The sequence below is a fragment of the Artibeus jamaicensis genome, unplaced genomic scaffold, assembly GCF_021234435.1.
Source record: "Artibeus jamaicensis isolate MK-2021 breed Jamaican fruit bat unplaced genomic scaffold, CSHL_Jam_final scaffold_847, whole genome shotgun sequence".
NCBI lineage: Eukaryota > Metazoa > Chordata > Mammalia > Chiroptera > Phyllostomidae > Artibeus > Artibeus jamaicensis.
Genome location: NW_026522057.1, coordinates 3,496,492 through 3,509,728, shown reverse-complemented (window position 1 = coordinate 3,509,728; position 13,237 = coordinate 3,496,492). Strand labels below are relative to the sequence as shown.

Genomic DNA, 13,237 nt, shown 5'->3' with positions numbered 1-13,237 from the left:
TGAGGGAAGAGCAGGCTAGGGAAGGGGAACTGGAAACCTTTCTTATGTTAAGTGAAGTCACAAGAATGGATGGGATTACTCAGGGGGACTGTGTAGAATGAAGAGGACTGAACTGTACACCTACAGCGGTTGAAATGATAAATGTTCTGTTATTTATACTTTACCACAATAAAAGAGTCAAATTTAATAAAAGAGGGTTTAGAAGAGGCTCCTTTAGGAAATGAGTAAAGGAAGAGGAACCTGTACAAGAAACCAGTAGGAGCAGCTGGAGAGGTGACAAGTGAAAGGGGGATGACAGAAGCCAGTGAAAGAGACTCTAGGAAGGCAGGTATAATGAAACGGGGTGATTGATTCTCAAAGGACAAGTAACATCCGCACTGAGACATGTGTGTTGGGCTTAGCAACAGGTAGTTTAATGCATACAGCTTCAGTGTAGCAATGGGGAGAGAAGCCAAATTGTCAAGGATGCAGAAACGAATGGGAAGTGAGGAAACGGAAGCCCCTTTGAGCAGCTTGACTGTAGGGATACAGAATTATGGTTAAGGGACGAGGCAGGGTCAAGGAACAGGGGGATTGTCTGTTTAGGATGGGAGAGAACTGAGTATGTTTAACATGGTGTTGGAATTAGGAATGGGGAGATTGGAGGTACAGTCGAGAAGGGGACACTTAAAGGTGAAAGATTCCTGAGGAGGTGAGAGGGAAAGCGGTCCAAAGCACAGGTGCAGGAGTAGCCTGCAGTTAGAAGGGCGCTCTTTCCCTGTAGTAGAAGGGAAGGGAGAGGGAATGGCTAGAGAGGAGTTAAATTCATCAGCAGGGGTCAGGAGGTTGGGAGCTACCTTCTTATAAAACATCCTCTTTTGAAGATGCCCCTGGTTATCTCCAGTGCCTCTTCATTAAAAAAAATAATAATCAGTAGCACTTTTGTGATCAAAGCAGATATTAGTATTCCAGGATATTTTTCTTTGCAAAAATTGATGAACTGCAGGCAGAATAATGGTCCCCCACATGTGCAGAGGGATAAGAAATTAGTGAAGTTTGTAAAAACAATTTTGAAAGATTTTAATTCACATTATCATTCATGTTTTTAAAAGTAAGACTTGCAGGAGTCCAGTGGAGCCAGTTTAGGCCTTAACTTTGGAGGAGACAAATCCCCAGGCTTGGTTTCTCTTGGTATTGGTTTCCTATCGCTATTATAACAAACAGCTAAATGCTTAGTGGCTTAAAATAACACCTACTTCCATTCTCAGAGTTTCTGTAGGTCAGTAGTGCAGCCACAGTGCAGCCGGGTTCTTTGCTCAGGTCTTACCAGGCTGAAACCAAGGGGAAGCTGGGCTGTGGTCTCGCCTAAGTTTGGGGGCCTTCCAAGCTCACTGGTTGTTGGTATTTAGTTCCTTGCAGCTGTAGGAACTGGGGTCCCCCCTTTTTTGCTGGCTGGCAACCGAGGGCCACTCTCCCTGCCGTGCCTCATGGCAGTTTGCTCCTTCAGGGCCAGCAGGAGAGTCCCTGAAGCCTCACCTTCTTTGGAAGGGCTCCCCAACTGGGACCGGCCCACCAAGAATTACCCTCCCTTGATTAACTAAAGGTAGACCTAGTCACAGGAATGATATCCCATCCTGTTTACTGGCCCCTCCCACGCTCCAGGGAGGGGATTAGACCAGGCGCGTGCTCCCACAGGTAGGAATCCTCAGGGCCATTTCAGAATTCTGCCTACAGCAGCCATTTCCAAGGGAAACATGCCTGTCCAGCTTATGGGATTGTGATGAGGATCCCAGGAACTAGAGCGTGTGAAGCCTTTGCCATATTGAAGTCCCTGATAAATGTCAGTTTCCTTATCTGTCCACACCCACCTTCTATGTTACAGGTGCACAGCGCATGCCTGTCCGACTGAATGGGTTCAGATTGCTTTAATCAGAGGCAGGAGGCCTTGAAAGAATTCCCACAGAGGGTGCCGTGCTGGGCTGCCCGCTCCTGAGCATCAGCCTTACCTTCACTGACTTTCACCTTTTCTTGGCAGGTGGGCATGACGACTTTTCAAAGATGATTGATGAAGCTGAGCCCCTGGGCTACCCCGTCGTGGTGAAGAGCACACGAGGACACCAGGGTCAGTGCCGCTCCTGGGCTCCCTTTAGGGCTGCAGCTCTGCCATAAGACCCCCATCAGGCCTGGCAGAAGCACCACTAGGAGAAACGGAGCTCCCCCTGGAGGCGCTTTTGGTGTAGTCCCTACCTCTGTCCCCTCCTCACTGTCCCCGCCCTTCCCATCCCTTTCCTGGATGTTGGTGGCACAGCCCTGACTTGAGTCTGGTCTCCCGAACTCCACTGCCACTGCATCCTCTATTCCTTTACCACTCTATTCCAGAGTAATCACCATGAAACAGGTCTGTTCTTGTCACTCTCTGTTGAAAACCCTCTCAAGTGCTTACACTGCGCACTAGCCAAGTCCACATTCCTCCTCATGGCACTGACCGGCCTGGACAAAGAGCTCCCACTTTCCTCTGCAGCTTCTCTGTCCACGTGACCCTCTCACATCCATTCCGGACTCCTTCTCTTCCAGAGGCCATGTGTTTTTTTCTCCGAAACCTCTGCTGGGAACGCCGGCTTCTTCTGCCCTCTAGTGAACTTCTGCTCATTCTTTTTTTTTTTTTCTTTTCTTTTTCTTTTTCTTTTCTTTTTCTTTTATCGATTCCAGAGAGAGGGGAAGGGAGGAAGGAAGAGGGACAGGAATGTCGATGTTAGAGAGAAACATCGATTGGTTGCCTCCTGCACATGCCTGAGTAGGGACTGAACCCGAAACCAAGGCATGTGCCCTGATAAGGAATCGAACCCACGACCTTGTGGTCTGTAGGATGACACCCAACCACCACAGCCACACTGGCCAGGGCTCTGCTCACCCTTTAAGGCCAGCTCCAGATCTCATTTCTTTTCCCTCCACATCCTGGCTTCCCTCCTGCCCTTCCAGACAAAATTAATTGCTCTTCCCTTTGTGTGTCCATGGCACTTGGTCCATGGTTCTGGCCCAGTACTACACTTGATGACAGTTATGGGTTATGCATCTTTTCCCCTTCTGACTGTGAGGCTGCTCAGGGGTGGGAACCAGGTCCCCTCTGTTCCCCTCTGTCCCCGTAGGGCCTACTGAGTGCTCAGTACACAGTAGGGACTCAGTAAGTGTGGAAGATGGATGCGGCAGAAAGTAGCCCTCCTACAGCATGTGAGCGGGTACCTCGTGACGTTACCCAGGTGCTGTACATAAATGCTTAGGGCACCTGGAGTGAGAAGGCGGTACCCCAAACAGGCACGTTCTGAGCAATTCCTGTGATTCGGGGACGGTGTGGTAGAAATGATCTAGACAGCCACCGCTCTCTAGGAGCTCCAGTGTGGAGAGGGGAGACAGTTGCACTGCCGAGCGATGCCCCTGCAGCGGGCATAACAAGGCACCTGCTTGCGCTTAACACAGGGTGGGCCAACTCCGCCAAGAGGCAGGGAAAGCTTTGTTAGAAGAAAAAAGACTTAAATTGAAGTGTGGAATTTGAACTGGAGGAAGTGAGTTGAGCAAATGAACAGAAGCAGGTGTGAGCCCAGCAGCCTGTAAGCGTAGAGGGTCCCACCGAGGAGTGAGAAACATGAGTGTGGGAGGCGCGGGTGTGGGGCAGTGTCGCTCAGCGAGGTGGTTTTTAGTTGTGGTAAAATGTATACGTCACGAAACTCACCTGATATTTACCGGGCACCTTACAGAGTACCAGGGACTATTCTAGAGGACACAGAAAGGAGCAAAACAAAAAGTGCTGCCCTTGAGGAGCTCACACCGTAGAAAGGCAAGACAGGCAAAAACGAGTCGGATAGAATGCCTAGTGTTTTTAAACATTTTCAAAACTGAGATGAAATTCACATAAAAGTCACTGTTTTGAAGAGGACAGTTCAGTGGATTTTCATCTATTCACTCTTGCGTACAACCATCTCCGTTATCTCATTCCAGCGCATTTCCATCACCTCGAAAAGAAACCCCATACCTAGGAGGGTCCGTCCCCATTGGCCTTTCCAGGCAACTACTTTCTTTTCTATCTTTTAAATTTGTTTTTTAGTTCTCTTTATTTCTATTTTTATTTTAATGTATTTTTCCCATTACCATTTATCCCCCCCATACCCTCTTTTACCTTCACCCACCCCCCTCCATGCTGCCCCGCTACTGCCCCGAAAGCAAGCATTTTCTGTGTCTAGGGATTTGCCTGTTCTGGACATTTCATTTCAATGAATCATACAATTTTTACCTTTTTGTGTCTGGCTCCTTTGACTTGGCATGATATTTTCAAGGGTCATCTATACTGCAACATATATCAGTACTTTAAAAAAATTTTTTTTAAATTTATTTTTGGAGAGGGGAAGGGAGGGAGAAAGAAAGGGAGAGAAACATCGATGTGTGAGAGATACATCCATTGGTTGCCTCTCCCACGCCCCCAACTGGGAACCTGGCCCGCAACCCAGGCATGTGCCCTGACTGGGAATTGAATCGGTGACCTTTTGGTTCATAGACCGGCACTCAATCCACTGAGCCACACCAGCCAGGGCACAACATATATCAGTACTTCATTCCTTTTTATGACTCACTGTTCTGTTGCATGGTATACAACATTGTGTTTTTCTGTTCATCAGTGGTTGGACAGTCGGGTTTCTGTTTTGTGGCTGCTGTGAATAATGCTGCCATGCACGTTAGTGTATAGGTTGTTGTATGAACACACATTTTCATTTCTCTTGGGTGTATACCTAAGGGTGGAATTTCTGGGTTATGTAGTAATTCTATGTTTAACTTTAGAGGAAGTGCCAAACTATTTTCCACATCGTTTATGCCATTTTACATTTCCACCAGGACTCCACATACTCCCAACCCTCCCTGCCTTCCTTCCTTCCTTCCTTCCTTCCTTCCTCCATTCATTCATTCCTTCATTTATTCATTCATTTATTCTTGATTTGTTTTATGATAGCCATCTTAGTGGATATAATGTGGTATCTTGTTGTGGTTTTTATTTATGTTTCCTTAATGGCTAATGATGTTGAACATCTTTTCATGCGCTTATTGGCCATTTGTATGTCTTCTTTGGAGAAATGTCTATTCAGATCCTTTGCCCATCTTCAGTTGGATTATTTGTCTTTTTATTGTTGAATTTTTAAGAGTTATTTATTATGTTCTGGCTATTATACCCTATCAGACATATAATTTAAATGTGTTTTTCCCCTACTCTGTAGATTGTCTTTTCACTTTCTCTTTTTCAATATATTTTACTGATTATGCTATTACAGTTGTCCTCATTTTTTCCCCTTTGCCCCCCTCCACCTGGTGCCCCCTTCCCTCCAGCAATTCCCCACCCCCACTTAGTTCAAGTCCATGGGTCATGCATGAAAGTTCTTTGGCTTCTCTATTTCCTATACTGTTCTTAACTACCCCCTGTCTATTTTGTGCCTAACAGTTATGCTTCTTAATCCCTGTCCCTTTTCCCCCATTCTCCCCTTCCCCTCCCTCTATAACCCTCCATATGATCTCCACATCTATGATTCTATTTCTGTTCTAGTTGTTTGCTTAGTTTGTTCTTGTTTTTGTTTTTTAGATTCAATTGTTGATAGTTGAGTTTGTTGTCATTTTAACGTTCATAATTTTGATCTTCTTTTTCTTAGATAAGTCCCTTTAACATTTCATATAGTAATGGCTTGGTGATGATGAACTCCTTTAACTTGACCTTGTCTGGGAAGCACTATATCTGCCCTTCCATTCTAAATTACAGCTATGCTGGATAGAGTAATCTTGGATGTAGGTCCTTGCCTTTTATGACTTTGAATACTTCTTTCCAGCCCCTTCTTGCCTATAAGGTTTCTTTTGAGAAATCAGCTGATGGTCTTATGGGAACTCCTTTGTAGATAACTGTCTTCTTTTCTCTTGTTGCTTTTAAGATTCTCTGTTTATCTTTAACCTTTGGCATTTTAATTCTGATGTGTCTTGGTGTAGTTCTCTCTGGGTCCAACTTGTTTGGGACTCTCTGTGCTTCCTGGACTTGTATAGCTATTTTATTTTATTTTATTTTTGCAAAATTAGAGAAGTTTGCTTTCATTATTTTTTCAAAACCGTTTTCTATTTATTGCTCTTCCTTTTTTCCTTCTGGCACCCCTATGATTTGGATATTGGCACTTTTGGAGATGTCCCAGAGTCTTCTTATTTTCTCATTTTTTTTGAATTCTTGTTTCTTCATTCTGTACTGGTTGACTGTTTATCTCTTTCTTATGTTTCACATCATTAATTGAATCATTAATTCTTTCCCTTCACTGTTGGTTCCCTGTGGATTTTTCTTTATTTCATTTAGTGTAGACTTCATTTCTTCCCTTATGCATTTGCCGAACTCACCGAGTTCTCTGAGCATCTTTATCACCAGCGTTTGGAACTCTCCATCTTATAGGTTGGCCATCTCCATTTCACTTAGTTCATTTTCTGGAGTTTTAATCTATTCTTTCCTTTGTCTCCTCAATTTGGCAGCCTCCCTGAGTTTGCTTCTGTGTATTAGGTAGAACTGCTTTTACTCCCTGTCTTGGCTCACATGCTACATTTTAAGGGATGGATCCTTAGGTATTTGCCAGGGTGGGACAACCTGCTCCACTGCTTTGTGGTACTATATGTGGAGAAGGGATTGGAGAGAGAATAATGCCGTTTGCTGGGCCCTTGCCCCATTTCCAGTCACTTCACCCACCTCCCGTAAGCAACTGGCGCCCCTCTAGCTGTTGCTCTGGTGGTGGTTCCCACAGTGGGTGGGTTTGCATAGGTTGTAGGACCATGGGGGCCCTTTAAACAGACTCTCTTGAGAGACCAGCAATTTCTTCCACCCCTCAATCCCTACTAGTTCTTACTGCCAGAAGTTATGAGGCTTTATTTTCCCAGCACTAGGACCCTGGGCTGTATGGTCTGGCCTGGGGCTGGGATCACTCACTCCCCAGATGTCCCTCCCAGTTTTTATCTGTGACATGCGAATGTGGGACCACCAGTTCTGCCGGCTGCTGCCACTGCCACCTTGCCACTGACACACCATGTCCTCTCCACTCTGGCCCCCTGTCACCGCCCTTCCTACCCATCTGGATGAATGTTTCTTCTTTAAATCTTTAGTTTTCTGACTTACATACAGTTTGATTTTCTGGCAGTTTTGGTTGTTTTTTGTTTTGAGGTTAGCTGTGCTCCTTCTTATGGTTGTGCAAGGAGACAAAGCACATCTGTATATGCCTCCATCTCAGCCAAATGTTTTTCACTTTCTTGGTAGTATCCGTTGATGCACAAAAGTTTTTGATTTTGATGAAATCCAGTCTATCTTGTCCTTTGGTTATTTGTGCTTTTGATATTATTTTCGTGCTTACCTAATGCAGGGCCACACAAATTTACACCTATGTGTCTTTCTAAGTGTTTTATAGTTTTAGCCCTTACTTTGGGTTTTTGACCCATTTTGAGTTCAGTTTTGTATATGGTATGATATAGAAGTCCAACTTCATTCTGTGGCATGTGGATATCCAGCTTTTCCAGTATCATTTGTTAAAGAAACTGCCCTTTCCCATTCAGTGTTCTTGGAACTCTTGTCAAAAATCAGATGACAGTATGAGCTTATTCTGAGCTCTCAGTTCTGTCACATTGATCTATATGTCTGTCCTTATCACAGGCCACACTGTCTTGATTACTGTAACTTCATAGTAAGTTTTGAAATTGGGAAGTGTGAGTCCTCCAACTTGGTCCTTTTTCAAGGTTGTGTTGGCTATTTGGGGTCCCTTGCATTTCCATATGAATTCTAGGGTTACCTTGTCAATTTCTGCAGAAAAGGAAGTTGGAATTTGGGTAGAGAATGCAGTGAATCTGTACATCAATTTGGAGAGTATTGCCATCTTAATAATAGTAAATCTTTCAATCCCTGAACATGGGACATCTGCTGAAATGTTTTGTAGTTTTGGGTGTATAAGTATTATATTCCTTTGATTAAATGTATCCCTAAATATTTATTCCTTTTAATACTGTTGTAAGTAGAATTGCATTCTTCATTTGATTTTCAGATTATTTATTGCTATTTTCTTAGGGAAAGTGGATAGGGAATAAACAAAGTTATAGCAGTTCTTAGACTCCAGTATAGGAAAATAAATTTAAAGAAGACAGTGGACTGTCTGGTGTAGCCTGTGCCTTTGAGAAAGTGGCTAATCTGTAGACCCTTATTTTCCTCATTTATAAAATAAAAGGAGCTATCTTTGTCCTGATGGCTTCACAAGAGTAGTATGAAGTTTAAATGAAACAATAAAAAAGTGTTTGGCACATCATAGCTTTATTAACTGATCTTAGTGCCTTCTCTCACTTCCTGCTCTCTTATTCCCCTTGCCTTAAAACTGTAGCTCTTGTATTAACCGAAGACAAAACCCCATGTTAGAACCTCTGTGCCAGGAACCAAGAAACAGGTCTTTATCTCTAGCTCCCACCTCTGCTGAAAATTGTACCTACTGTCAGAGAACCCCCAGTGCCTGTGACCAAGCCCCAGTCCTCACCTGCCAGATGCCAGATCTCCTGGTACCAAATGTCCAATGTTTTGGAGACATATTTCCAATCTTTTATGCCACTAGGGCCAGATGCCTGCCCCTCTTATTAAGACTTCAGAAAGGTCTCACACCTTTTAAGATGCTTATGTAAATTTTGGGAGCGCCATCCCAGTTTTGTTAACAAGAATGCTCAGATTGGGTATGCTTATATCAGGTTTGCAGAGTAAACCCATCAAGGACCCCTGTTAGCTAATGTGCAGGTGGAAAGCAGGTTCCAGGTAGTTACAAGGGCATTGGTTATTCAGCAGAAAGGAATGCTTTCCCAAGAGAGCCCTAGATGCATAGGTCCTGTCCTTTAGAGTTAATAGGTATCACCAAATAACTAGTTTCTTATATTTAAAAGGAGGAAGGATGTCTGTCAGTGGCTCCCTCTTTGAAATCCCAGAGTGTTTTTCATAGACCTCTCAGTGGGAAATCATGCTGTGTTGTAGTTATCTTTCTTAGATCTCTCTCCATCTATTTCGGAATTCCTGTGAAGTATGTTCAGTCAGTTATATTCTGTAAATAATGACAGTTGCTTTGTGCTTCAAGTCCAGTTTGAGGTTTGGGGGATTAAGAAATGAGTTTCAAAAAAAAAAAAAAAAAGAAATGAGTTTCATGTGGACCCTGCCTAATCTGCATCCTCGGGGTGATAAGAAATGCTAATAACTCACTGTTTTAGAACTGATTTGACTAGATCCTTAGGATTTTATTTGGATCCCTTCTCTGTATTTCTGGAATACATTATTATTTCACTTTGAAAAGACTGGTGGGAGACTGAGGAAGACCATCAACATTATTAAGACCTGAGCAAAATGAAGAGAAAATAAGGTTCAGTTGTCACTCGATAAGAGGCAAAAGGCTAGGCAGAGAAATAGAATGGGCCACAGTCAGGCGAGTTCAGAAAGAATTGATGACCGTGGGGCCAGGGGATGATAGGAGGGCAAGGGCAGGGTTCAGAGGCTCCTCTCACTCCTCTGGTTCTTTGTCTTTCTTCTTAAAGGAAAAGCTGTTTTTCTTGCAAGAGATAAGCATCACCTCTCAGACATCTGCCATCTGATCCGCCATGATGTGCCCTACCTGTTCCAGAAGTATGTGAAGGAGTCACACGGAAAAGATATCCGGGTGGTGGTGGTCGGGGGCCAGGTGATAGGCTCTATGCTTCGCTGCTCCACAGACGGACGGATGCAGAGCAACTGCTCCCTCGGTAAGGCATCAAAGCCCAGAGTCTGCCTGTCGGTTACAGGAGGGCACTGGCATTCTTCATTAGGATGTTTGGACCCATTCAGTAAATGTGTACCAGTCTCTCCCATCTTGTCAGACCCTATGCTCAGCACTAGGGTCAACAGCTAAGAATGAGAAACAAGCCCTCTCCTCTGGCAGCAAGCAGTCCAAGAGGGGGACAGATGGGTATATGTGCTGTGGCAGAGGTCAGGCCAGGGGTATCAGGACAGTGAGGTTTGACCCCTGTCCTGTTGCGTTGTGTTAGGACTTAGCAGTCAGGTTGTATGAGAAAAAGTGACATCTGGGTGAGGATGGACGGAAAGTCTAAGATAGGAGGCCAGGACACAAGTGTGGAAGCTGCTGTAACAGCGTGGGCAAGATTATAGTGAGGCTCTAAACTAAGGCAATGGCAGGAGGCACAGCATATTTTGCTTTTATAGCACAAATAAAAATTGTTTTTCTTATTTGTATAATATTAGAAAGCTGCAGTTTATGTTTGGGTCAAATGCATAGCCCCACCCCATGGGCCAGTTAATGAAGCTTGTTGTGTTGTGGTGAACAAAGACGTCCCAGGAAGGCGGCGAAGTCTTGTCCCCCACACAGAAAGCTATTGTCAACCTCACTGAATGAATTTGTAATGTTGGTAATGTGAAAAAAAACAAAAAACACCCTATAGTTACTGTTTCCTAAACCAGTTACTGTCTCCTAAAACCAGGTGAGTGTCCCAAGTCTAGTGACTAAGAAAGAGGCTGAGACATTGTCTTCATCTTTCCTTCACTGAAACTGGTTGAGCAGTTCCCATGAGCAGACCCTGGTAGATGATGAGAGTGTAGCCGTTAGTGAGAGAATCCTCGCCCACTGGTAGCTTGTGGTCCAGTGAAGGAGGACACAGAACAAATCATGGTAAGATGTGATACAGTAGTGTGATGGGAGCAAATCCTATTGAAGGTTGACACAGTAAGTACCTAACATATTATCTCATTTAATTTTCATGAGAATCCTGTGCCATTCCACAGTATACGATATTGTTCAGTCTTTTTTAGTCACCTTAAAGAATCTATTCTGTAACAAGGAACAGCATGACTTTGTAATTTATCCATGTTACTTTTCTCACTAAGCTGTTTTTACAGCCTTTCATTCCTACAGTGTAATAGGTAGGGGATGGACAGTGTGAGGGTAAAGACATTAGTTATTGGACCTGAGAATTCAAGTCATAGGTTTTTCTGGAGACTGAAGGGGCAATTAAATTTGAGGTCTTAGCTTTTTTAACAAATAAGAGTAATCATACTCTTTCTGTTCTTGGTATAGGATTTTGTCTCCCCATCTCTCTCTACTTAAAAAATAATGTTAATTCTGTTTTTTTTCCTAATTATAAAAGGGACACATTCTCAATGTAAGAAACTTGGAAAATATAGCAAAGTCAAGTGAAAAGGTATTTATCATTAGTCCCATCATCTAGAGAGAACTAATGCTAACGTTGTGGTGTCATTCCTTGCAGTCTTTCTTTCCTAGTAACAGCCTTTTGCACAGTTGTGGTTACACTGCAGTCTTTAATCCCACACATTTTCCTATGGGATCCCAAACTTTATGAGCATTATGATTAATGGTTGTAAAATATGTTGTTTTCTTCTATTGCGAAATACTTAGATTATAGTTTTGCATTTATTCATCATCAACATTTATGGAGTGTCTCCCCTGTTCCAACCACAGTGACTTTTCAGTATTTTAAATAACTGCCATCAACATCTGTCTGCGTCAAGCTTTTTCTGTATTACGTAAGATTATTTCCTTCACCGTGGGATGTCGGGGTCAGAGGACAAAAGCATTTTTAAGACTCTAGGTAAGAAAAGCCCATATCGTTTTCCCAAAGGGCATCCTGATTTCCATCCAGACCTTGAGTAGTAAAAGTGCCCTGCTGCCGCCTTTACCCCTTCTCCTCCCGGAAGGGTCATTTGACTTGCCCGTCAGTGTCTGACGTCATCACTACATGACTGTGCTTCCCCCGCAGGTGGCGTGGGCGTCATGTGCCCGCTGACAGAACAGGGCAAGCAGCTGGCCATTCAGGTGTCCAACATCCTGGGCATGGACTTCTGTGGCATTGATCTCCTCATCATGGATGACGGCTCCTTTGTGGTGTGTGAGGCAAACGCCAACGTTGGTTTCCTTGCTTTCGACCAGGCGTGCAACTTAGACGTGGGCGGGATCATTGCAGACTATGCCATGTCCTTGCTGCCCAATATGCAGACTGGGAAGATGGCCGTCCTCCCAGGACTGTCTAGTCCCAGGGAAAAGAAAGAGCCGGACGGCTGTGCATCAGCTCAGGGAGTTGCAGAGAGCATCTACGCCATCAACAACGGGTCTACCTCTAGTGAGAGTGAGCCTGAACTGGGCGAGGTCCGAGGCTCCTCCGCGAGCTCGCCGGGGCCCCCGCCGCCCATGCTGCCCGAACCCAGCTACAACATTAACAACAGGATCGCTTCCGAATTAAAACTGAAATGAATTCCTGCTTTTCCGGCAGCATCTAAGCCAAATCCTACTGCTTTCCTAGTAGTTTTGAATGAATAAAATCTGGGCTAATGTGATTTCATTTGCACAGAAACTAGAAATCCCATCTGGGCACTCAGCATTCTTTCTAACGATGATTTAAGCAAATGGCCTAGCTTTGTGGTTTTTACAAAGACTAATCTAAAAACACTCACCAAGAACATCCTGGCTGATCAATTTGGAGTGAGGTCTGCTGCAAGCACTTGGATATCATGACTTATTTTAAGGCACTGACTCTGTGCTGCTGCTTCTGGCTTTTAGCCATAGAGCCCCTTCACTCATAAAGGCTCCTGGAAAATGCTGTACTCAGAAGCAACCTCCGGAGGGAGGCGTGTGCAGAAGAGGTGGAATGTGACTGCAGTTACGTGCTTTTTGTTAAGAGGTGTGTGTGTGTGTGTGTGTGTGTGTGTGTGTGTGCGCGCGAGAGAGAGAGAGAGAGAGGGAGAGATGCTTGGAGAGTACACAGTTCGAATAGTAATTAGAGGATGGATCTCTGTTCCCCATCAATCACCGTTTTAACCGTATTTCTATGACACTCAGGATATGGTGTTCTAGGGAGCTTCCTCATTAGCATTTTCAATGAAACACTTCATCGAGAGTAAAACTGAACGTTCTTCGGCTTCACTGGTTGGCAGATTTCCTACTCTGTGACTGGGGCACTCTACAAATTGCTTTGCCATTCCACATTTGTAGACCCTGCTTCAACTAACGCCCCAGCAGCCTCTCCTACCTTTGCTGCCTTTGGCCTCAGCTGGAAATGCACTTCGATGAGCTAGTGGCCATACACTTTATTTCTTGAGCGTGCACTAGAACCAAACACCATGGACTTTCTTTTCAGTGGACAACTTTCCCCTGTCATCCTGAAGCCATTGGTTTATGTCATGGAAAGCTACTGGAAG

At 44.3% G+C, this 13,237-nt stretch overlaps 1 protein-coding gene across 1 annotated transcript in view; it reads left to right on the top strand.

Moving 5' to 3' along the window:
* RIMKLA (ribosomal modification protein rimK like family member A) overlaps positions 1 to 12,725 on the top strand; it is a 29,371-nt gene extending 16,646 nt beyond the window's left edge. Inside the window, exons 3-5 of the mRNA XM_037149790.2 lie at positions 2,015 to 2,101; positions 9,574 to 9,777; positions 11,803 to 12,725. Of these exons, the coding sequence (XP_037005685.1) occupies positions 2,015 to 2,101; positions 9,574 to 9,777; positions 11,803 to 12,293 (782 nt within the window). The 3' untranslated portion in view covers positions 12,294 to 12,725. The remainder of the gene's footprint in view (positions 1 to 2,014; positions 2,102 to 9,573; positions 9,778 to 11,802) is intronic.
* Positions 12,726 to 13,237: the final 512 nt, after the last annotated feature.